This window comes from Alosa pseudoharengus, unplaced genomic scaffold (assembly GCF_046254945.1).
Source record: "Alosa pseudoharengus isolate Yale_2024_CS ecotype anadromous, Long Island Sound unplaced genomic scaffold, YU_APseudo_1.1 YU_APseudo_1.1_scf_23, whole genome shotgun sequence".
NCBI lineage: Eukaryota > Metazoa > Chordata > Actinopteri > Clupeiformes > Clupeidae > Alosa > Alosa pseudoharengus.
Genome location: NW_027468685.1, coordinates 26,939,120 through 26,963,769, shown reverse-complemented (window position 1 = coordinate 26,963,769; position 24,650 = coordinate 26,939,120). Strand labels below are relative to the sequence as shown.

The window sequence follows — 24,650 nt, the reverse complement described above, 5'->3', positions numbered from 1 at the left end:
TCTTCGCCAGGTCTTTTTTTTACATGCAGTCATGCAGTCTCTCTCTCTCTCTCTCTCTCTCTCTGTCTCTCTCTCTCTCTCTCTCTCTCTCTCTCTCTATCTCTCTCTCTGTCTCTCTCTCTCTCTCTCTCTCTCTCTCTCTCTCTCTGTCTCTCTCTCCCTCTCTCTCTCCCTCTCTCTCTCTCTCTCTCTCTCTGTCTCTCTCTCTCTCTCTCTCTCTCTGTCTCTCTCTCTCTCTCTCTCTGTCTCTCTCTCTCTGTCTCTCTCTCTCTCTCTCTGTCTCGTTTTCTGCCACTTGCTCCATCTTCATCTGAAGGAGACGTGTGTGTGTGCATGTGGGTGTGGATAAGTCTGTGTGTGTGTGTGTGTGTGTGTGTGTGTTTATGTGTGTGTGTGTGTGTGTGTGTGTGTGTTTGTGTGTGTGTTTGTGTCTGTGTGCACACATTTTTGTATGAGTGTGTTAGTGTGTGTGTGTGTGTGTGTGTGTGTGTGTGTGTATTGTTCTTTATGTAAATCCATATAGGTACCTATGTGTATATACAGTATGTGGGTCAGGGACATATAAGTTTTGGTAAGATGAGAAAATTAAAAATATGTTTAAACCTTTAAAACAAAACATGCCTGAGATTTGCTAAAGTGTATACTGTATTTCTGTTGTATTCTTATTATTTAATATGACATGTATACTATTTTTAAACAAAAGATAGAACTAACAGCCAGTTAAATTTTCAAATAGTATAACCATAAAAATGACAAATATCTAATATGTCACACCTCCTAGAGTTCATGCAATTGCTCTCATGAAATTATTAGTTTATTTTGTAATATCCTATGAGAATATGTTTTATTATATTTATTTCTAAATTTAAATTATATGGGTTTTTCATTGTACTGAGCAAGACCATATGCTATAAACATCTTGTTTTATGTCTATTCTTTGACCATTTGAGTAAAAATGGTTTAAACAACAATTATTACAGTGAAGTAGAGTTTTAAATCATTATCCATATTAACTTTTTTGTACATTATTAGTCTTTTAGACAAAATACTGGTTACACCAATTGACCATAAAACGTTTATAGCAATAGGACAAGAAATTGACACAGAAAATAGGCATCAAGGTAAACTGAATTGGATATTTGGTAACGCTTTAGAATAACATGTGCTTATTAGGTATTAACAGTGCATAATAAGCAGTTAACAATTCATTACTAACAGTTAGTTAACTGTTGTTATCCTTTAATAACATTAACTAACTGTTAACATGCAGCTTGTAAGTGTTAATAAGCAGCCTTTTAGGTTACTTACAAGCATATTTGTTAACAGTTGTAAGTGTTAACAAGCAGCTTGTTAATGCTTGTTAATGGTGTATAAGACAAAAAGGTGGATAACTAATACGCTTATAAGACCTTTCTTACCTATTTGTAGTAAATTTTGCAGCCCCCCAATCTAAAGCGAGGACCATGTAGCCTATAGTTCCACAAGCCCAGCCTTCTATCTCTCTATACTATATCTCTCTATCTAGCTTGGTTTAGCTGTGAGAAATGCACCTTTAAAATTGTTGCAGTGAGCAGGAATCGAACCCCGGTCTCCTGCTTCAAAGAGTGCATTGCTACTTACTGAGCTACACTACTTTTCTTGTACAGCTGATGAAATTGTTTATTTTGATTCTATATTCCGAAGTGCTATATCACACTAGCTATGCTTTTTACAAATATGTTTCTGATGGAAAAGTGGTGTTTAATTAATGCAGAAACAGACCACGAATGTTCGCCTCTGTTCAAGGCAAACTGAAACATGTTTCAAATCGATCACGAACGTTCGCCTATGTTTGCAACTTTAAACCAGAGCTTTGAACGCACCCACTTATCGTCTTTAAGCCTCGGTTGCTAGATAACCAAACTATATACAAAGCTGGCATATCTTTAGACTGCTGACAAACTGACAAACTGTTTTATGCCTTCACTGAACAAAGATTATGGAAATTAAACACCACTTTTCCATCAGAAACATATTTGTAAAAAGCATAGCTAGTATGATATAGAACATCGGAATAATTTCCATCAGCCAATTAGGAACAGTAGTGTAGCTCAACAAGTAGCGATGCACTCTTTGACGCGGGAGACCGGGGTTCGATTCCTGCTCACTGCAAAAATTTTGAAGGTGTATTTCTCACAGCTGAACCAAGTTCGATAGAGAGATACAGTATAGAGAGATAGAAGGTTGGGCTTGTGGAACTTTAGGCTACATGGTCCTCGCTTTAGATTGGGGGACTGCAAAATTTACTACAAATAGGTAAGAAAGGTCTTATAAGCGTATTAGTTATACACCTCTTTGTCTTATACACCATTAACAAGCATTAACAAGCTGCTTGTTAACACTTACAACTGTTAACAAATATGCTTGTAAGTAACTTAAAAGGCTGCTTATTATCACTTACAAGCTGCATGTTAACAGTTAGTTAATGTTATTAAAGGATAACAACAGTTAACTAACTGTTAGTAATGAATTGTTAACTGCTTATTATGCACTGTTAATACCTAATAAGCACATGTTATTCTAAAGCGTTACCGGATATTTTGATATGTATTCATGTCATTCGTCATATTCCATATCAAATATCATTTCATAACATCAATGAAGAAACGTGTTCTATTTGATTTCAGATCAGTTCTCATACAATTTCAGTCTATACCCATTATTTTCAAAGAGAGTGAGATAAATGGCCCTATTTTCGCAAAGCAAACCCTGGTGCAAAGCGTATTATTATTCTGACGCAAAGCCTGTCCCCTAAACAAAAACAAAACACTGTGCACACTGTTTCTCTAGGAATACCTCTCTGGTGTATTTTGTTTTCTTTTGTCCTTGACAAAAATATAATGTACATTGTTTTGGACAAACTCATCTCATCATGCTAAAAACTTCCAATATAAACATAAACGAATGTGAGGTAATGCGCAATAAGCCCATTTCAGAGTGTGCAGGTGTCTGGCCTCATTCATGTTAATGATGCCTTAATAATTGAAACATCTTCCCATTTCTGTCTCTCCCGGACTGTGCTGTTCCAGAGGAAGTTGGTTTACACAGTGGTGACATCTTGTGAAATGGGATAACCGCTGACTGCACCTATAAAGCATTGGCTATGTAGCCTTCTTAAAAACTCTCCCATCTCTAATGGGATAACCGCTGACTGCACCTATAAAGCATTGGCTATGTAGCCTTCTTAAAAACTCTCCCATCTCCATGCCAGTAAATGAGCAGAGATCAGACTGCTCTGCTAGGCTCACCTTATCCCTACAAGACATACAGCCCCAATACCCAGTGGTGTGTGTGTGTGTGTGTGTGCGCGCGCGCGTGCGTAAAAGTATATATGAAAGAAACATAGAGAAACAGAGCTAGAAAGAGAAAAGAGAGAGAGAAAGGTGTGCGTAGGAGAAGGGGGTTATTTTCAGCCCCAGGGCTGCAGGCTTAGTGCAGGAGACATGGGCCTACGCAGAGAGAAAGAGAAAGAGAGAGGGATAGAGGGAGAGCGAGAAAGAGAGAGAGAGAGAGAGAGAGAGAGAGAGGAAGAGGGAGAGGGAGAGGGGAGGAGAGAGAATGAGAGAGAGAGAGATGGAGGAACGAAAGGAAAGAAAGAGAGAGAGAGAGAGGGATAGAGGAAGAGGGAGAACAAGTAAGAGAGAAAGAGAGAAAGTTAGAGGATTAGGGAGAAAGAAGGAAAGAGAGGAGTGTGTGGCCGGCCACAGTCTGCCTGGTCAGACTTGCCCTACTTCTGAGTGGACAGCGCTGCGCTGCTGTGGGCCCTGTGAGCGCCCAGTGGAAACACAGGCACCTTGTGGGAGACTGCATTTCAGGCAAACACTGGAAAAACAGCCGTGGAGAAAATAAACACCGGCAGTCATGACGGATGGATGGATGGACAGACGAATGTATAAATAAACAAATGTTGGGTATATAATGCACAGCATTTTGGGGTAATGCTTGTGTGCATATATATACTGTATATACTGTATATACGTTTCACAACATTCTCTGAAAATCGTACATTGTGCAGTTCCTCGTTCAGAGCTGGCTCGTGGCCGCAGTGTTGCTAAGTTAAGCGAACCCGCTGGGTTTGGTCCATCAGTTGCGTCCCGTCCAGCTAGCCTATGTCTGCGTGCGGTGTGGCCGAGCGCCAGTGAGGACAAACGCCAATGATGTCTTCATGGGGCTCGTATGTATTTTTGAGGGTCACTCGTCTGCAGTTGTTTTCTCATTCACGGGTCCAGGCCAGACCAGTGGAGCCCTGGGGTTATATTTAAAGGGCCCCAGCGGAGTGTGTGTGTGTGGTGTTTGTGTGTGTGTGTGTGTGGTGTGTGTGTGTGTGTGTGTGTGTGTGTGTGTGTGTGTGTGTGTGTGTGTGTGTGTGTGTGTGTGTGTGTGTGGTGTGTGTGTGTGTGTGTGTGTGTGTGTGTGTGTGTGTGTGTGTGTGTGAAAACAGGAAGTGGTGGTGGGCACAGGATCAGGCGGGCACCGAGAGGCGCTCTATCAGTGGTCTGACACAATGGAGACAGGCCTTCACTAACAAACACAAACAGATCCTCAGAGACAGCCAGAGAGAGGGAGAGAGAGAGAGAGAGAGAGAGTGAAAGAGAGAGAGAGAGAGAGAGAGAGAGAGAGAGAGAGAGAGAGAGAGAGAGAGAGAAAGAGAGAGAGAGAGGGATAGGGAGGCGGAGGGAGGGGTAGTAGGAGGGGAAGTGAAAACAAACCCCAAAGAAATATGGCCCTTGTGGGCTGCCATAGGTAATCGGCTATTTCTGCGATTCCCACATATATATCCCGGGCCTTGGCACAGACAAACAGGAAGTATGGGACATTAGCGAGGCCAGTGGACACTAATCTTTCTCCTCATCCTTCTCTTTCCCCTCCTCAATAGATAAATCTCAGGGCAAACACCTTTATGTTGATACAGCGAAAGCAAGTCAAAATCTATACACCCCTCCACACACAAAACCACCTTAAAGGAATATTCCACCATTTGTGGAATTATAGTCATATTCCACCTCCAAGGAACACCATGGGCCATCTGAAAGTAGTCCCTGTAGGCTAACTTCCAGCAACAAGGTTGAGCTGCAGCAGACAAATTGGTTAGTGACTAGATTATTACGCCTGAATGAGAGTATAGGTCCATGTCATATCAGCCTAGAAAATAGCCATGTTACATTTTCCATTGGTCTTATTACACTTTCTAACTCGAGAGGAGACAAGTTTTAAATAGAAAAATGACCGGAAATCTTAGTCACTTTTTAACGTGATGCTAGCAGGCGAGATGCTAATGGTCTAATCCGATTCAATGATCTATGCTAGGCTGGAGCTAAAAGTGGTATCGTCAGACTCAGAAAACGGCTGGATGAACTGGAGAAAGGTAAAAATCAATTGTTTAACTCAAGGGGAGGTGGAAAATGAGTGTAATTCCCCAAATGGTGGAATATCCCTTTAAGTCTTATATTAACTTTCAAGCTAATGAGTAAGTATAACTGCCCACTATGTTGCCTTTTCTATCTAACAAAATCAACACAGAGAATATGGCTGCATTCCTTAGAAATACAGACAGACAGACAGACAGACAGACAGACAGATAGATAGATAGATAGATAAATAGATAGATAGATAGACAGATAGTGTACCTCCTATTGCATCACATCGTGAGGTGATCTCCCACAACACCAGAGCCATGGAGTAGACGTCTGTCTGCTTGAAGGACTCTGTGTTCTCCAGGTTGATCCGGGACTCCAGCACCTCTGGGGCCATGTACCTGGCTGTCCCCACCTGGGTGAGGTCAGCAAAACACACACGCAAAGGTACTCGGTCAGACACTACAGAGTCTTACAGGATTCAGTCGCAACATACAAAAGGCTTGATAAACTGACTTAAACTTTTAGGTAGAAGTAGTGTTTATGAGATGTATTTAGGACTTGCTAAGTAGTCATGGGATAAAATTCCTTTTTCCATTTAACCATACACACCTTATGATGTACACATAAAGTTTATTACAGTATTTATTAGTCCTAAGTAGCCTTGGGTGCCACAGATGTCACTTCATTGAGCTCCAAAACTAAGGCCATTTACAATCAAAGATAAGTGTATAGACTCAACATCAATCGGGATTAAGATCCAGCAAAATGACCAGCACTGGACTCACTGCTAAATGTCCTATTGGAAATAGTGCTTCAACTAGTGCTCTGTGTTCATTCTGAACAGGTCTCCAAGCTTACTTTAACTTGATTGTTTCTCCTCCAATTCAACTTGGTTTGGACAATTAGATAAGAGAAATTAGTTACCATGCAAATGTGACGGTCTCTTACCTGTCCACTATTGGCCAGCTCGTCCACCGACAGCGAGTTGTCCAGCCGCAGCCCCAGACCAAAGTCGCACAGGCAGCAGGTGAGGTCACCCTTGACCAGGATGTTGGAGCTCTTCAGGTCCCTGTGCACGATGGGCACCTTGGGCCTCCCGCAGAGTGTGCGGTCACTGTGCAGGTGTGCCACGCCGTGCGCCAGCGACCCCCCGAGCGACCGCAGCTCGGTCCAGCTGACCATATGGCGCGTCAGGTACTCCTGCAGGTTGCCCAGTGGCTGGTAGGCCGTGATGAGCCAGTACTGCTTGTCCAGCTTGCGTTCCTCGGCAGTTAGAAAGTGCAGCACGTTGTCGTGGCGAAGGTCGGCGTCGGAGAAGATGTCCTTCTCGTTCTTCCATGACAGGTACTCCTCGCTGGGGAAGATCTTGATGGCGACCGTCTGGAAGGGCTCGCCGGTGGCCGAGGCGCCCTGCTTGAGCTTGGCCTTGTAGACCTCGGCGAAGCGGCCCTTGCCCACCTGGGCGTCCAGCTCGATGGGCAGCAGCTCGGTGTTGTGGTTGAGGCTGTTGGCGTGGGTCGAGCTGCTGTCCGAGTGGTCGTCGTCCAGCATGATGGCATGCACGTCGCTGAAGTCCTTGCCCTTGCGCTTGGGCCGAGGCACGCCGGACGCGTCCCAGAGCTTACGCTGGCGTCCGACCCGGTAGACGTAGAAGCTGACGATCACACACACGGCCAAAGCCAGCAGCGGAACCAGGCTGACCAGGATCACGAAGACCACCTGGAAGTCCTTTGGATCTTTGTAGAGTAGAGAGGGCAGGGGTTGGGGATGAATAACTTATAGATATTCAACAAAACAGACCTGAACTTATTCAATTATTCATAGTACCACAAAATGCAGGTCACTTGAAAATACTTTAGCTTTAGCCTGAATGAGGCCGCAACGTATGCTCCAAGATCAGCAGTTTTCGGTTTCTGATTCCTCTTTTTAAAAAGGGTGTGTATTAAACGTAAGCAAACGCCTATCGTTGCCAAATCTGTGTATGTTTGGCAGAAATGTTTTTACCCCCGGAAGGGGAAGTTGCTCGTGTGGGAACTGCCAATGCAGAATTGGTGAAATACAAACCTAGTGTGAAACGAGTGAGTGTGCTTCAGAATAATGTATACACAAATAGCATGACACCTAGACATCTGTATGTGTGTGAGAGTGTTTGTGTGTCTCTCTGTCTATCTAACAGATATGTGTGGTGTGTGTCTGTCTGTGTGTGTGTGTGTGTGTCATAGAATACTTCATAAGAAACACACATGCACACACACACACACACACACACACACACACACTGCTGTATGTTTCTACAGCTTTCATACTCTGAGTGCAGAGCTCCGTCCTGTCGACGACGCGCAGACAGAGGAACGTAGCACTTCACTGTGGAATGTCAATACGCCTCTCCAAAACTAGCACTAGCCCCTAGGACTGCCCAGCAGAGCACAACAGCCCCCTTCTTCGGTCCGTCTCCGCTCCTCTGACCGGAGTCAATAACTCTCAGGTGCCCGTGTCTCTTTCCGCATGAGGACAGCATGGGGGAGGGTGGTCAAGCTGAAGAGACGTCTGCGTCAAATAGGACAGCTTCCAAACAGACTGTGTGTAGTAGCCTATGTGTGTGACAGTTATGTCTCCTTCTGCGAGAAGTCAAGAGGAATGAAATGCAAAGCACAACAAACGTGTTTGGTGCATGTGTGTATGGTGCATGTGTGTGAGTGTGTGTGTGTTCTTCTGGGGGCCTTGTAAATGGCTTGTTAACATGTTGTCTGATGAGGCGCTGCTTTAAGCAGAGGAAACAGCCTGTGTTGCGAAACTTGAGTGTGTGTGTGTGTGTGTGTGTGTGTGTGTATGCGTGTGTGTGTGTAGGGTGTGTGTGTGTGTGTTAGGGAGCCATGGGGAGGTTGGGTGTGGTGTCGGTCGCATGACATATGACATACCATGCTACCATCATGCTTTGCTTTTTCTAACCCTCTTTGCTTGCAGACAGGAAACCACATGTCTGAACGCTCAGCTTAGTTCTCCCTCTCTCTCTCTCTCTCTCTCTCCCTCTTTTTCTCTCTATACCCCTCTTTCTCTCCCTTTTTCTCAGAGCCTCAGCCAGTTCAGGCTCATGGACAGAAAATGAAAGAGAGAGAAAGGTGAGGAGACATGAAAAAATAGAGAAAAGGGAGATTAAAGGGAGAAAAAGATAGAAAGGTAGAGAGGGAGAATGAGCAAGACTGAGAAGGAGAGAGAGAGACAGAGGGGAAGAGAGAGGGAGAGAGATATGGAGGGCCAAGAGAGGAAAAAAGATGAGAAAGAAAGGAAGAGAGATATAGAGATGAAAGAACAAAAGGCACAGAAGTAGAGAAATGAGAAAAGGAGGGATAGGGCCATGTCTCCTCACTACACAGTGTGAGAGAAGGATGCAGTCCCATCCCCAATCTGTTACACTGTCTCTCTTTTTTGTCTGTTTTATGTGTGCTCATTTTTTTCTTATAACAAACTAAAATGTTTGTGTGCGTGCACGATTGTGTGTGTGTGTGTGTGTGTGTGTGTGTGTATGTGTATGTGCGTGCGTGCGTGTGTGAGTGAGTGTGTGTGTGTGTGTGTGTGTGTGTGTATGTGCGTGTGTGTGTGTGTGTGTGTGTGTGTATGTGCGTGTGTGTGTGCGTGTGTGTGTCTGTGTGTGTGTGTGTGTGTGTGTGTGCTTTTATATATATATATATATAATCACAGATATTGTTTTAGGACTGTTATTTTATGTTTTGATGAGTTCAGATATTGTATGCTTTGGGAACACTTTCTTTATGAATGGCCATGCCAATAAAGCTTTTGAATTGAATTGAATTGAATTGACAGGAGAAAATAGAGAAGCATAGAACAGGAAAAGAACAAGACACAGAGAGAAAAGGAGGGGGGAGAGAGGTAGAGAGAGAGAGGATAGAGAGAGAGAGACAAACAAAATGACAAAAGAAGTAAGAGATAATGCCAAAGCCTTGTTGACAGCTTGCACAAACTGTTTGCAATGTCTGAACTTCTCTTTCTCTCTCTCTGTCTCTTTCTTCCACACTGTGACCACGTGTTTCCACGCACGAGCACAGGCATCTGATGTGTGTTTGTGCTTCTATTTACACCTGCTGGCTTTTTGCTCACAGAGGCCCTATTCATATCTGTTTTGGGCCGGGAAGAGGACGAAGGTGGTCGCAGTAGAGGACCGGTGGTGGGAGGGGAGAGTGTGTGTGTGAGCGTGTGTGTGTGTGTGTGTGTGGGGGGGGGGGGGTTGTCTTGTCATCGGCTGCACGTTGAATAACTAACACGTGTGCGCAGTTCCACCCACCCAGCAATGCCTCCCTCAGTGAGAAGTGTGTGTGTGTTGTTTTTCCATGACGCTGCTGTGTACAGATGCTTTCAATTCTGGCGACTGCACAGAGCCAGGTCACGGAAATGTAACTGGCTGCTGCTGCTACTGCTGCTGCTTCTTCTGCTGTTCTTCCTGGGGATGCTGGCTTAAGTCTGCATACAGTTTCATCCCAGCACTGCGACCTACGTCTCCAGACAAAACAGCTACCCAGCTGTAACACTCTGCCTCTTGTTTTACTGAGCCCTAAACTAAGCTGCGGTGGACCAGGGGGTGTTCTCAATTATATACAGTATCATGTCTTCACACGCACGCACTCACGCACGCACGCACGCACGCACGCACACACAGACACACACAGAGAGACAAAACAACATATAGTACACATACACAGACTGCTTCATCAAACAGAGAAACACACATGCAAATAAACATATAGAAACACACACACACACACACACACACAATCACTTACCAGGAAGTGAATGGAAGAAGACGTGGTCATTGCACTCGTCCTCTTTGCAGGAGCACATGTAGAGCTGGGACCCCGGCTGGCCACTCTTCATCTCCTTCATCTCACACTTGCTCTTGTTGTAGTCGTCCAGCAGAACTCCGTGCAGCCGGTGTGCCGGGTTGTGGCAGATTGTTTCCATGGTTATGTTGTCATCTTTCCTCCTCCTAGAAATGGACAGCATGGTAACAGATCCATTTGCACATATTGAGTATGACACACCGGTGAAGGCCACAAGGGTGAAACGTTTGTTACCCCTGCTGCTAAAAGTAAAAAATAAATTTGCAAAAAGAAACAATTTTTTTCTTTTTTTGAGTTTCTATACAGATATTGAGTACTTGATAGCTGGGTATCTAGATTTTGCCTTTGACTCAACACTGTGCAGGAAAAGAGGTAAAAAACCTTGTGGAAGTAAATGTTTTTATTGACAACTATAACGTTTTCTTACTTTTGTGAGCTCTTTTCGTATGACTGTGACATCATATTACTGTACAGTCTTGTGTGAACAATTAGCGCAGGGGTTCCCAACTTTTTTTGATGACCCTATTTTGATGTCACAAAACGTTGGCTACCCCAATCATTCACAACATGTTGTGAGAGAGTGCATCTCATCTCTGCTGTAACAGCCAGTTAAGAGCGGTATTTTCCCCAAATGTCCTAGCAAGCGAATTCGTTTGACCCCAAGGTTGGGAAACGATGAACTAGCATGTTGTAACCATGGTGACAGTAAAGACTAAACCCCAAGAGAAAAAACTTTTGAATCTGCTCGCTCTAACGGACACCCTGGGTTAAATGCAGAGATGGGAAATCTGGCTTCAGAAAGTAAAAGTCCTGCAATGTATTGGGTCTACACCTGTCTCGGAGGACCCAACTTTAGTAATCCTGAATTCCAAAAAAAGTGTGTTTTTGAGATCAGCTAAGAAAACAAATATGGATTCCCGCAGTAACCTGATTGCGTTTCTGTGTTGTCTTTACATGGAATGCATAAATAAGTTATTACAACGGCTAACTATGGTTGAGCAAGAATAAGAATGTCTCAAGCGAATGTTTCTATTTGTAGTTTTAATTTTGTGATTACCATAATTTCCCAACTATTAACCGAGGTTTGTACATTGATTTTGCAAAATGTCTTAAGCTATGAGGTTAATACATGGGGGCAGTTAATATGGTATTAATATGTTTTTTTTTTTTTTTTGATTTGCATAAAACACTGTCCTATAGTTTATACACAATGCGGCAATGTTACCTTGCCTATTTGTAATGAGAGTGAAGTTCGCTTCTAGTTGTGTTGTTGCAACGGAAGCCACCGCGAGTGGAGAGAATGATTTTGAAGTCAAGTCGGAACCCCAGGGTACAAAATGTCTTCACTAAAAGTCTTCCAGCATAAAATCCGACCACACTTTGCGTTAAAGTCATAGTTTTCCTGAGTCTGAGGTTGGGATTCCACACCATAAGAATCGGCTGGTTTTGACTGAATGGTTGGAAGAAATATGTGGGAGAATAATTTGGGAAAATCCCTCATTTCTGCTAAAATCCATGTGATGGGTTTTCTTAGATCCCATCACATAATGTGGTAGAATTCACTTTCTAAAGTTGGGTTTCCCATCTCTGGCTACATGACTACACTTAAATGCAAAACACAGAGATAATATCAAACAGATCTCACATAAAATAGACAACAACAAAATAATTCATTTTTAGACCAAAGAGTAAAAAAACGGGCCAAAACACAGGCTTCTAAATAGCGAACCCGTTAAACGCAGTGATCCATAAAAAAATGCCATAATCACTATTCCCATGACACAAACTATTTCCCTGCTCCCTCTAACTAAGGGTTCTTCATAGTTGTCCCTTTGGCAAAAACATTTACAGTCGGGACCAACTGACCCAGTCGAGAACTCTCTGTGTGCAGACAGAAAGATGAAAAAGGACACTTAAGTTCAGACATGGTAGGTTCTGTGTAGCACCCTTTCTTGTCCCCAAACACGAGTCTTTTTATTCCCAAAGCCAGATGTCAGCCTTTTTGGCTCCTCACAGCTCTCCCTGTCTGTGTCTGCAGCCCTCTTTAAGTTTTCTTGAGGTTCCCTCTGCATTTTGTTTAAAAAAAAAAAAAAAATGCATGGGCGTCTTCAGTCTATGCACAGTGAGAATTAGGGTTGGGTATCGTTTCAATTTGAACGATTCCGATTCCAATTCCGATTTCTTATTTCGATTCCGGTTCCTAACGATTCTCGATTCCGATTTTTTTTAAAGGCAGGGTCAAAAAAAGTTTAGGATATTTTAAATGAGCTAGCTAACCAACGGTCTTTCTCAGGGTATCTGCACATTTTCCAAGTGCAAATTTAAAGACTTTTAAGACCTTTTCAAGACATCTAAATGAAAATTAAGACTATACCACGGCAAAAAGATATATAAGACTGTTTAACTTTAATTTGCTGTGCTGCATATGGACAATAGATGCACATAGTAAATTATATAAAGTAGGCTTATTAAAATATGTAAATAGCTTAGTTAACTTTGAAAAAAATATTTAAGGGAATCCAGTCCAGTGCACATGTCTTTGGCAAGTAGCCCTAGGCTACTACAGACACAGGTGAAGAACAGCCTCAGCAGTAAGCAAAACCAAATATGTACAGTACAGCCAGCTTCAAAAGCAAGCAGTCCAGACCCTAAAATTGGGCATTTATAGCTGTGAAGGTAATTCACACACAATTATTTTCTTTCGCCAAAATATTTTTGGTAACTTCTGTAGACATCCAAAATGGGGTGGGGGTTAAAATTAGTAGGAAAACGCACATTTAATACCTCTCTTTCGAAAATTCAGTTGTAGCCTATTTAAGACTTTTTAAGGATCCTCAGGAACCCTGCTTTCTGAATGAAATAGTCTGACCTTCTCCATGAATTTTAATTCTATTAACTATGCGCTTCTTCGTTGGTGTTCAGACGTTTCTTCTTCCTGTCGGCAGACTGGGAATCGAAAGTAGGAATCGAAATTTAAACTTTTGAACGATTCCGGGAAAATCGCAAAGATAGTCCCGGTTCCAACCAATACTCGATATTCGATACCCAAGCCTAGTGAGAATGCAATGACCGAAAACCCAGTCAAGTTGTTTCCCCATCAGGCAACAAAACTTCCACCACTGAACGAGGCTTTTTGTCATACAATAACAGCATTGGCTCAAACTGAAAATGACACTTCAACACAAAGACCTTTGAAGATGCTTGATCAGCCCCTAAGAGGAAGGCTTTGACGACCTATGTTCTTACAATTGCACATGTGGTCCTATAGTTCAACTGATAGAGCAAAGTGGTAACCACACACAGATCATGCATTTGTTACCTATTTGTTATCTCAAACACATACAGATGCATGTGCTATATGATGCATGTGCAGAATATACTGTACATATGTCCTGTACAGTAAGTTGCTTTGGATAAAAAAAAAGGCTGCAATGTAATCAAAATGTAATTGCATGTCTTCTTGAGAAGAAAGTGAAGTAACTCTGCTTACCAGATACTAATGCTGACATCGCTAATACAAATATTCAAAAACATTTACATTTCTTAATTTAGCGGACATTTTCATCCAAAGCGACTCATTATGTCAATTATATTACAAGGGCCATTGTCTCCGGAGCAACTCAGGGGTTAAGTGCCTTGCTCAAGGGCACAATGGTGAAAGAACCAGGTATTGAACCTACAGCTTTTTTAGGTGCTAGCCCAGCTCCTTAGCCATTACGCTACCACCACCAAAATAATTTTTTATTATACTGTATATATCTATAAGGTGCTTACCAGATGGCAACACAGACTTCGTTGAAGTCGGGACAGATGGATGTGATTTCACACTCGCTGTGGCAGCTCCTGTTGGTGCTGTTGCAGGTGCTCGGTCGCACGTCACAGAACTTGCACAGCTTACGTATCCTCGTCTCACCACCTGGGCCTATCTGCACTGTGGAGTCAACGTGGGACAGTCAGAGGGAGTGAGTATCAGATGGGTCTGACTTTCATAAGATTGCTATTAGTTTTGTCTCTATCTTGACTTTACTGTATTCTTGTAACTGGAAATCAGTCGGCCATGGTACGATGCCTGCCTCCGCCCGTCCGTGAACCTGCTAGCTTCTCTACCAGTCACCTTTACCTTTACCTTCAACATAAATGCTCTTTTTTTCCTTTTGTATTTCACTGTAAAATGTTGTGCTACAGTATCTAGTAACCTGAGTAAAGTGCATCGCAAACCCCTGTTGTTAAAGTGTGATCCACATGAAGCTTATCCTGTGAATACTATTACCGTAAAGAGGCACAAAATGGCAGAATGAGTATGTGAGCAGCAAAGAATAACAGGGGGAGGGTTAACAGGTACTATTACAGCACAGAGCTTACCATTAGTGAGATACCCTTTCATTATAAGTAAGCTGGCTTAGTGAAGTGCAGCACTGTCTATGCTAAGGCCATGAGTGGCACACATAATTACACAGTACCTGTCAGGAAATGGCTTGGATACATTTGGAACAATGCAAAAGGTTCTGTAGAACACTCCAACTTTGATGCCAATTACTTTCACAGAGTTTCAGCGATCCATCAGAGTCACGCTGGTCTATTAAAATAATTTGCATCAAAGTATGAGTGTGCAACAGAACGCTTTTAATTGTCTAGAGTCTCTACCCAGTTTGCCAGCACCTCACAAGTTCAGGTGTAAGTTTATGCCATTATCAATTTGAATACATTACTAGACAGATTCAAGTACAAGTCAAAAGTCAAATAGGTCAAGCAAACTGGGTTAAATAAGTTATAGTTCACTGAAAGTCCTTATGTTTTTTTTTTCTGACTTTGTTTTACATGTAAACTATTATCTATCTGTAAGGGTAATGATCATTTATTTTGTGTGTGTGTGTGTGTGTGTGTGTGTGTGTGTGTATGTGTGTGTGTGTGTGTGTGTGTGTGTGTGTGTGTGTGTGTGTGTGTGTGTGAGAGAGAGAGAGAGAGAGAGAGAGAGAGAGAGAGAGAGAGAGAGACGGGTTTGAGAGTGTGTGTGTAGGTGTCTGTGCATGTTTGTGTGTGTGTGTGTGTGTGTGTGTGTGAGTGTGTGTGTTTGAGTGTGGGTGTCTGTGTGTGTGTGTGGGTGTGCCAGACCTGGTAGGTGTCCCATTGGTTGTGATGTATCCCTCGCTGACTCTCCATCAGGGACAGCAGGGGTTTCTGAAATCATTCACCACAGAATAAGACACACATGTGCACGCACACACACACACACACACACACACACACACACACACACACACACACACACACACACACACACACACACACACACACACACACACACACACACAGAATAAGACAAACGTACACACACACACACACACACAGACACATACACACAAACACACAGAATAAGACACACACACACACACACACACACACACACACACACACACACACACACACACACACACACACACACACACACACACACACACACACACACACATAAGAATAAGACACACATGTACATGCACCACCATGCACGAAAGGAGAAAATGTCACACCACCACCCAAAAACTCCCTGTCTTTTCCCTGTCTGCACGCAAACACTGAATCAGGCATTTTCGAAAATCTCCAATTTTTCCGCAATTAAAAACAAAAAATCTCTGATATCTGAAAATAGCTGACTACATGTGTGGACACAGCCTCAGTTACTGAAACAGCTTTTCCACAGTCCGATAAAAGGCCAATTGTGACAAACACATTCAACAACGTAGACATATTTTACATATTTAAACAAATTTCAATGACTTTCTGGTCCAGAAGTGTCTTGAGTGGCAGAACTGATTTGGATCAAGACATTGTCAATGCATCCCAAGCCTGTCACCACACAGTCGTTTGCAACACAACCATCTTGAACATAATAAGGAAAGACTATTTCAAGACTTCCCCTTTGACTTCACTGAATGACTCTATCCATCCGACAGTTCTTTTTGACTAATTCATGTTTATGTTTAAAGTGGTGTACAATAATAACAATAAACTTCATCATGACAAATTAACAGTTTAAAGCATAAACGTTTATAAGTATATAAAAGTCATATAGCCAACATAAATATAATATAACATATAAATACAATAGAACTAAATAATTTAAACAGAATAATATAAATCATCATAATAACAATAACCATACATATAACTGACATTCTATAAGGGGGAATTAATTAAATAGATACAAGATAAAAAGATGAGTCTTTTGAAAATCCTAAAACTATCACTAGAACGAATAGCTTTAGGTAAATCACTCCACCAACCAATCCCAGACGAGAGACAAGTCTTGACTGTGACCTCTTTGTGTTGATGTACAGTAAGGGCAACAAGGCAGACGCTCAGGGGACTGCAGTGGGCGAGAGGGGCCATACAGCTGGACCATGGAATTACATAGATAACAAGGCGTAGATCCGTCTATCATATGCAAAAAATGACCCATGTCTGGACAGGAGAGGACGTGATTAGGTGGAACTGAGGATTAACAGGGAGGCTACAGCGGGTCCACAACTGAAGTGCTCCGTTCGCGTAGCGTAAAAATAGTTTTAGAAGACTGGTCTAGTTTTTTTGAACGTACGCGCCGCTATCACGTCTGGTGTAGCCAGTTCCATTGATTATAATGGAAGCTAATTGTTGCAGCACACGCTTTGCAAAACGGAACGCTTCAGTTACGCGCCCGGTGAAGCCTCCCTGTCCACTCTCTTAGTGTTCAGAGATTTAGAGTTCTGATTATTTGACGACTCACTAGCTGTATGAGCAAAATAATACATCTTTCATAAGTCCATAAACCAACAGACATACAGCCAGACACACACAAACACACCGCCACATGCACACACACACACACACACACACACACACACACACACACACACAGATAAATACACACACACAAAGCACACCGATATACACACCAACAATTCAGAATGTATTGCCTCAAGCTAAAATACTTGAACTTCTTGACACACACACACGCACACACGCACACACACACACACACACACACACACACACACACACACATACACACACAGCAATCAGTATGATCTTGTACGCTTTCCTTCAGTGCTTGTTTGGATAGCACATATTTCTTTGGCCATGTTCAGACTTGACTCCTGACTTTGCAGACGCAGTTAAGAGTGTCTGACGTTCTTCCTAACTGAGCCAACCCAATAAAGAAGACTTTTCAGCACACAGACACAACAAACAAGGCACCAAAACGATAAAAACATCAAACAAATCAAATGGGGGAGTAAATGACTCTGGCTAGACAAAGACGGGTCAAACATGTATGAACCTGCAATGGAAAAAAAAAAGAACAGACGCATCTTCACCCCAATATTTTCTTCTAATCTACATCCCCTGCACTCACACACACACACAAATAAGGAAAACACACACACACAGACAAAACAACACACACATACCCAGACCGCCTCAACAAACAGAGAACCACACATGCAAATAAACACACAGAAACACACACACAGAAACACACACACAGACACAGACACAGACACACACACACACACACACACACACACACACACACACACACACACACTAACCCTGACTAATGCTTCCTGGAAAGTAGACGTGGTCGTTGCACTCGTCCTCTTTGCAGGAGCACATGTAGAGCTGGGACCCCGGCTGGCCACTCTTCATCTCCTTCATCTCACACTTGCTCTTGTTGTAGTCGTCCAGCAGAACTCCGTGCAGCCGGTGTGCCGGGTTGTGGCAGATTGTTTCCATGGTCACGTTGTCATCTTTCCTCCTCCTAGAAATGGACAGCATGGTTAACAGATCAATGTCCATTAACTTACAATATATATGGTTACCATATATAGAATAGATTTATAAATTATAACTTGGTTTCTACGTGGATTTCCCCCTCTAAAGACCCTCTCTAGCAAAAATCAACGTAACATTTTTAACATGCCCATTAGATTTTTTTTTTTAGACGGGCAGTGTGCTAGTTTACATTTCAGAATAAAATCAGAATAGCTTGTTGTTGTTGCGTAACAACAAATGGAACCCTTATCCTGACTGAATATACCAAATAATTTCTGGAAAATTGTTTCAGCGCAGTTAGCTTTACAAGATAAGCAAGCTAATGTGTCAGAGTTAGCTATCTTACATTAACAAAACAGGCAGAGCTGTACACAGTGTCGGGGGAAGAGGCTCCCCACATCACAAAAGAGGCAGAGGGATTAGAGATGCATAAGCCATTTTAAGCCATTTTAAGACATTTTCAGCTCTGAAAATGAGGGGATTTTTTTCGTCATGAAAAAGAAAAACGTGTAGGTATATAAATAGGCACTTATACTTATAAGATGGTTTTTAAAGGTTAATCAATGGCTGGAGGGCATCTTTAAAGCAACAGCTACCTTTTTAAGGCATGCTTTTCTATGCAGCTAGTTTTGAGATCGTGTCTAAGTTGATTTTAAAGGTATATGGGTCAGGTGATGGAAAAATGTATTAATGTAAATGCCAGAAAAGCCTTTAAGGAATGAAATTGGCAACTGACAACTGTATCTCCAAAAGACACCAGCGTCAACTCTACTGTTGTTGCTTTTTCCAAGGTTGCTCCACATCTTTCAGGTAGGCCTAGTTAGTGTCTTGAGTGGCAGAACTGATTTGGATCAAGACATTGTCAGTGCATCCCGTCGCATCCCAAGCCTGTCACCACACAGTCGTTTGCAACACAACCATCTTGAACATAATAAGGGAAGACTATTTCAAGACTTCCCCTTTGACTTCACTGAATAACTCTATCCATCCGACAGTTCTTTTTGACTAATACTCATATGTTTTGACTAATACATGTTTATGTTTAAAGTGGTGTACAATAATAACAATAAACTTCATCATGACAAATTAACAGTTTAAAGGATAAATGTTTATAAGTATATAAAAGTTATATAGCCGACATAAATATAAACAGAATAATATAAATCATCATAATAACAATAACCATACATATAACTGGGTTCATTTTCAACGTGTTGCTTTAAGCACATTTGTGTGCAGCGTGCAAGTGACCAGAGAAAGAATACAATCAACTAAACATTGTGTAGGCTACAGTCCAGGGTCCAGTGCTGGTTGACAGTTGTTTAAACTGTTGTGTAATATTTATGCGAGCACCTGGTGATTAATATCACTTACCAAATACTGACGCAGACGTCCTCAGGACTAGTGCAGAGTGAAGAGATTTCACATTGTGAGGCACAGGACCCTGTGTCAGGGCAGGTGGTCTCCCTCATATCACAGAATTTGCAAATTCGCCGTATTCTCGGAATCATCATACCATCTAATAAGAGACAGAAGAGACATAGAATTATAGTTTAATAACTCTTTATATGAATGTAACATGAATGTGTTTGAGTATTTATGTATTTATTACAAGTTTATTGTTTTGCATGTTCCAGGTAAGTGTGAAGCAAAATAAACACTACATAAACACAAACAAAAGCAAATACATATACAACATGTACATCCGTGTACAGTACACAAACACAGACCCATATATCAAATTCGTAAAGTTAATGCTTGCATTCAAATATTCTGTACATGTGTGACCAAGGCATGACTGCAGACAATAAGTATAAGTATAAGTATAAGTATATATACTTTTTTGATCCCGTGAGGGAAATTTGGTCTCTGCATTTAACCCAATTGGTGAATTAGTGAAACACAAACAGCACACAGTGAACACACAGTGAGGTGAAGCACACACTAATCCCGGCGCAGTGAGCTGCCTGCTTCAACGGCGGCGCTCGGGGAGCAGTGGGGGGTTAGGTGCCTTGCTCAATCCACTAATGGCAAAGCGGTTCACTTTGACGTGACACTATGTCGCTATGTCAAGCTCAGTACTGCACTGATTCTTAACGGTTTTGTTCAAACTGAAAGTTTGGTCCTAAAAACATGGCTGAAGGTTGAAAATATGGCCCACATTGAAATATAATGTAAAGTTTCCCTGTGAGGCTTCAAAACTATACAATGTGGGTGACTTCAACATGCATGAGTCTGGTGTTTGTAGCAGTGGTGTGTTTAGTAAGACAGAGAGAAGAAGCAGTCAGACGAAGAGTCCACAAGGGTGTGAGAGGCAGCGACTTTTACTGTAAGGACTGAGGCCTTCCTCTTGAAACAGAGCTGAGAGCAGCATACACAGGGTAGGCATGTCAGAGAGAGAGAGAGGGAGAGAGAGAGAAAGAGAGAAAGAGAGAGAGAGGGAGAGAGGGAGAGAGAGAGGGGGAGAGAGAGAGGGAGAGAGAATAAAAGTAAAGTGAAAAGGAAGGATGGACAAAGTGAAGGATGGACAAAGACAGAAAGAGGGATGAAGAGAAGGGAAGAGAGGTAGAGAGAGGGGGGGAAGGGAGAGAAAGCAAAAAGAATTCATTGAGAAAGAGAGGACTACAGAGAGAAAGATAGATAGAGACAGAGAAGGAGAGATGTAGACATCAAGGGAGAGGGAGACTGACTGAGTGAGCATGAGAAGGAGACAGAGAAGAGAGAGAAATTGAGGGAAAGAGAAAGAGAGAGAGAGGTAGAGAGAGAGAGGGAGGTAGAAAGGTATCTATTGCATTGCCAGTCGCTCTGCTTTTCCATGTGGCCTGTGAAAAGACTCCTCTCACTTTTAATGACATGCCATAGTGACTGTAATAAAAACAGAAACCCAATGACATCAGGTTGGGCTAATTACTTTAGCAGAGGAGATTCAGTGTATGGCTTTGTGTGTGAGTGAGTGAGTGAGTGTGTGTGTGTGTGTGTGTGTGTGTGTGTGTGTGTGTGTGTGTGTGTGTGTGTGTGAGTGAGTGAGTGAGTGAGTGAGTGAGTGAGTGAGAGAGAGAGAGAGAGAGACTTTGCCTGAGCTTAGGGCTATGTGATATGACCCAAAATTTCAAATCACAACATATATCATGTCATCCTGATGAATTCAATGAAAAAAATGTTTATATAACAACTACTACTATATAACAAACCAACTAACTAGCCTTTTTCATATTACATTTTGAATTGACAAGGCAACCCGCCAATGGAAATGGCCCCTCATTATGTTATTCATTGACATATATTTTTAATTACTGTATATATGCAAAAACATCATTATGCAACACTATCATCAATATCAAGATGCGCTGAAGCAGTCTGACTGGCTGCCTGTCTAAGTTGCTGAATCCACATCACAAACCAGCGACAGAAACACAGACACTCATGACAGGCAGTTAGTATGGGGAAGACCACGTGATCTCACGACGACTTTGTCAAGTTGCCCATCACCACAACAGCTTGTTTCCGGGTTGTTTGCCCTCCCTTTAACTGAATAACTGTTGCGTTTGTTGACAATCTGTTGACAGAAGCTTGTCACACCCGTGTCCAAGATTTTAACACTACTATCAAGTTCATACTTAATGCCAGGGATTCCTTTCGACCTCTGGTTAGACAAATATGCCCTCGCTCATGGCACCCAGATGCTCACAAACCCTGTGTCTCTGTGTGTGTGTAAGTGTGTGTGTGTGTGTGGGTGTGTGTGTGTGTGTACGTGTTTATGTATGTGTTTGTTTATGTGTGTGTGTGAGTGAGTTAATGAGTGAGTGAGTGAGTGAGTGAGGAGAGAGTGAGTGAGTGAGTGAGTGAGTTAATGAGTGAGTGAGTGAGGACAGAGAGAGAGAGAGAACAACCACTCTGCCACCACTACTGGCCAGCAAGACTAAACAAGCCTCAGTGGGAGGCCAAACCAGGCTCCTGAGGTTGGGAGTGATTCACACGAAGGGTATTACAAATGAACACAACTCATGCTGCTCATGCTATTCACAAGAGACAAAGAACTTTGAAGAAAGCAAGGAGAGATGGGGACTTAATCCTTTATAAGCAACAGGGTAGTTTTTTTTTAATTTATTACACAGCAGCACTACACACTTACAACTGCTCTACCTGTTAGCATGTAGACCTACTCAGTGACTGAATGATGGGAGTGTGTATTTCACATAATTATATCCATAGAAATGCACACACACACACACACACACAAGTATGTCATTTTACTTCAAATGAGGGCGAGCTTTGGTCAGCGTGAATTGACACTCTGCCAAGTCATAATTGTAGAGTATGATGCGCAATGGTAAATAAGAGGCCACCGACAACCACGGTGCCTTTTAAATGGAGACGTCTGGTTAACTAGGGAAGAGAGTATGTTTTAATCCCTTGTAGATTCCCTAAAATGATGTTTGAATTCGTACTAAAAAAGTAGCCGAGGCCTACTACAATTTTGTCTGATAGTGAGACCACCAGAGAAGCTCAAAAAGTCGGGTGATAGAAAAAAACTTTGAAACACAGCACAACTCCACTGTGAGTGCTGTACCAACCAGGATACACTGTGAGGTCAACATGGCACATTCTTTTCGAAAACAACCACAAAATCCACACACACGCAGACAAAACTATGGCAAATTGTGTTCATCCTTCAAGTTAATCTGCTTCAACAAGTATATCTCGAAAATACACACAATGTGTCCTTGCGTAATTTGTACTCTGTGGACAGCATGGTGTTAAATTGTACCGTATTGGTGATTTTAATACATTCTGAAGAACTAATTTTTACGTAGGTCTAAAAAAAGTTCGTTTTTGGTCAGCATTCTTTAAGTGAAGTTGACTTGGTCAGTGAATCGTGAAGGCCACCTGCTGCAAAAAATTGTATGACTGCAGGCTACTAATTATGGGTGGCTATGGATGAGGGAATGATGCTACATAATGACATCCAATCAACCAGAGTGTGTCAAAAATGTACAAAGTAATTTACATAGTCAGTGAAAACAAAGAAAGCAGCCTACACGGAACTCATCTCACCTGTTATGTCGATGAGGACACCGCCGCTTAGCACTAGCAGTCCATACCAAAAAGCGGAAAGACAAACTCGCTCCATCTGAAGACTGTCAAATTTACTCCTCGTCTTCTCATTAATTTCTCGAGTCGATAAAGCCCAGACTCCGCCGTTTCACCTTTTCAAAGAGGCATTACACAACGTATACTTCCATCATGTTCTTCTCTTGGCGGCCTCTTCGTTTTGAAAAGCTCTCACATGGGGCTAAGCTTAAAGTTTGAAGTCATACACGCATTCTCTCTCACTGAGTAAAACAGGAAATCTTGAAAAAGGGTAGGACTCTCGCTCGATCTCTCCCCCTCGCAACCGCCAGCCCGCCTCTCTGCCTGTCTGACTGTGCGCCTGTGCCTGCGGCTTGCTTGAATTCGAAAACCTGTCATTAAGTTCCAAATGTGAACATATAGCTGTGTCGGTAAGCGACACGTTTCAAAAAGGCAGACATGTCCATTTTAAGAAGTGGGAAAAGGAAGTAAACAATGAAAACCGTACAGAATTTTAAACTACTCGAAATGTTACTTATCCAATGCCATCAGCAACACACTTCATTCATTCTTCAGGTTATCGGCGTTTTCGGGGGTTTAACATGTAGCTAAATACACATCATCTTAGATACAATTGGTATATAGCCTATGAAAGGTAAAATACGAGCTTTTGAAAAATATCATGAGCCCTTGCTTTAAGAGACTTTTTTGATTGAACATACTGAGAGGTTATGTCCACAGTAAGGCCAATAAATCTAAGCTCTACGTTTGAAAATGGCAGCATATGTTTTCACTTGGCATACTCCGGCCATGATGTCAGGTTTTCGTCGTCACCTTTTGCCCTCCAAGTGACAAATCCACACGTTAAACCATAAAGGTAGGTGTGTGTGTGTGTGTGTGGGTGGTGGTGGGGGCAGGAACATGACCTGTGAAAATGCACTGTATGTTTTTGTGAGCATGTTTTTTTTTTTTAAAGGTTCCTATGTATATGTGTCAGAAAAAAATCTCTAGAAATGGGTACAGAAACCACTCTCTGGATGTTCAACCAAGGCACGCCAAAGCCACAAGGCATGAGCAGCTGCAGACCCGTCTCAAAGGGTGGGCTCCTCCTCTCTCACCACAGTCCATATGCAGGGCCACGGGAAGCCACCTCTCAGGCCTCTGTGTGGCAGCATAGGGGTAGAGGACAGGCCGAGAGAGAGAGAGAGAGAGAGAGAGAGGGAGGGAGAGAGAGCTAGAGTGAGAGAGAGAGAGAGAGAGCTAGAGAGAGAGAGTGAGGAGTGGGTGAGATTTTGGAAATCAGTCATTCAATTTGCACCCCTCCCTTCCATGCTTCTGAAGTAACATGTTGATTGGAGATGTTTATGGTGCTGCAGGCCTTACGGCCGAGTTTATGGTTCTCTGGCTATAGATTGTTTTTATTTGAGCTCTACAGCGAATTAAATAAGACCTGTCCATCCCATGCTCCTGAAGAAACAAAGTGATTGGCGAGCTAGAATCACGGGGTATTGTCCGAGGTAGCCTG

At 42.4% G+C, this 24,650-nt stretch overlaps 1 protein-coding gene across 2 annotated transcripts in view; it reads right to left on the bottom strand.

The window, feature by feature from the left end:
- Positions 1-23,393, bottom strand: part of LOC143140982 (TGF-beta receptor type-2-like) — a 32,474-nt gene extending 9,081 nt beyond the window's left edge. Inside the window, exons 1-8 of one of the 2 annotated variants that reach the window (XM_076302176.1) lie at positions 23,111-23,393; positions 19,430-19,574; positions 17,833-18,041; positions 15,362-15,427; positions 14,024-14,180; positions 10,193-10,395; positions 6,345-7,132; positions 5,667-5,808 (exon numbers count right to left, since the gene is read on the bottom strand). In XM_076302176.1, coding sequence (XP_076158291.1) covers positions 5,667-5,808; positions 6,345-7,132; positions 10,193-10,395; positions 14,024-14,180; positions 15,362-15,427; positions 17,833-18,041; positions 19,430-19,574; positions 23,111-23,186 — 1,786 coding nt within the window. In that variant the 5' untranslated portion in view covers positions 23,187-23,393. The remainder of the gene's footprint in view (positions 1-5,666; positions 5,809-6,344; positions 7,133-10,192; positions 10,396-14,023; positions 14,181-15,361; positions 15,428-17,832; positions 18,042-19,429; positions 19,575-23,110) is intronic. The other variant, XM_076302177.1, reaches the window with a different exon arrangement.
- Between the last annotated feature and the right edge of the window lie 1,257 nt (positions 23,394-24,650).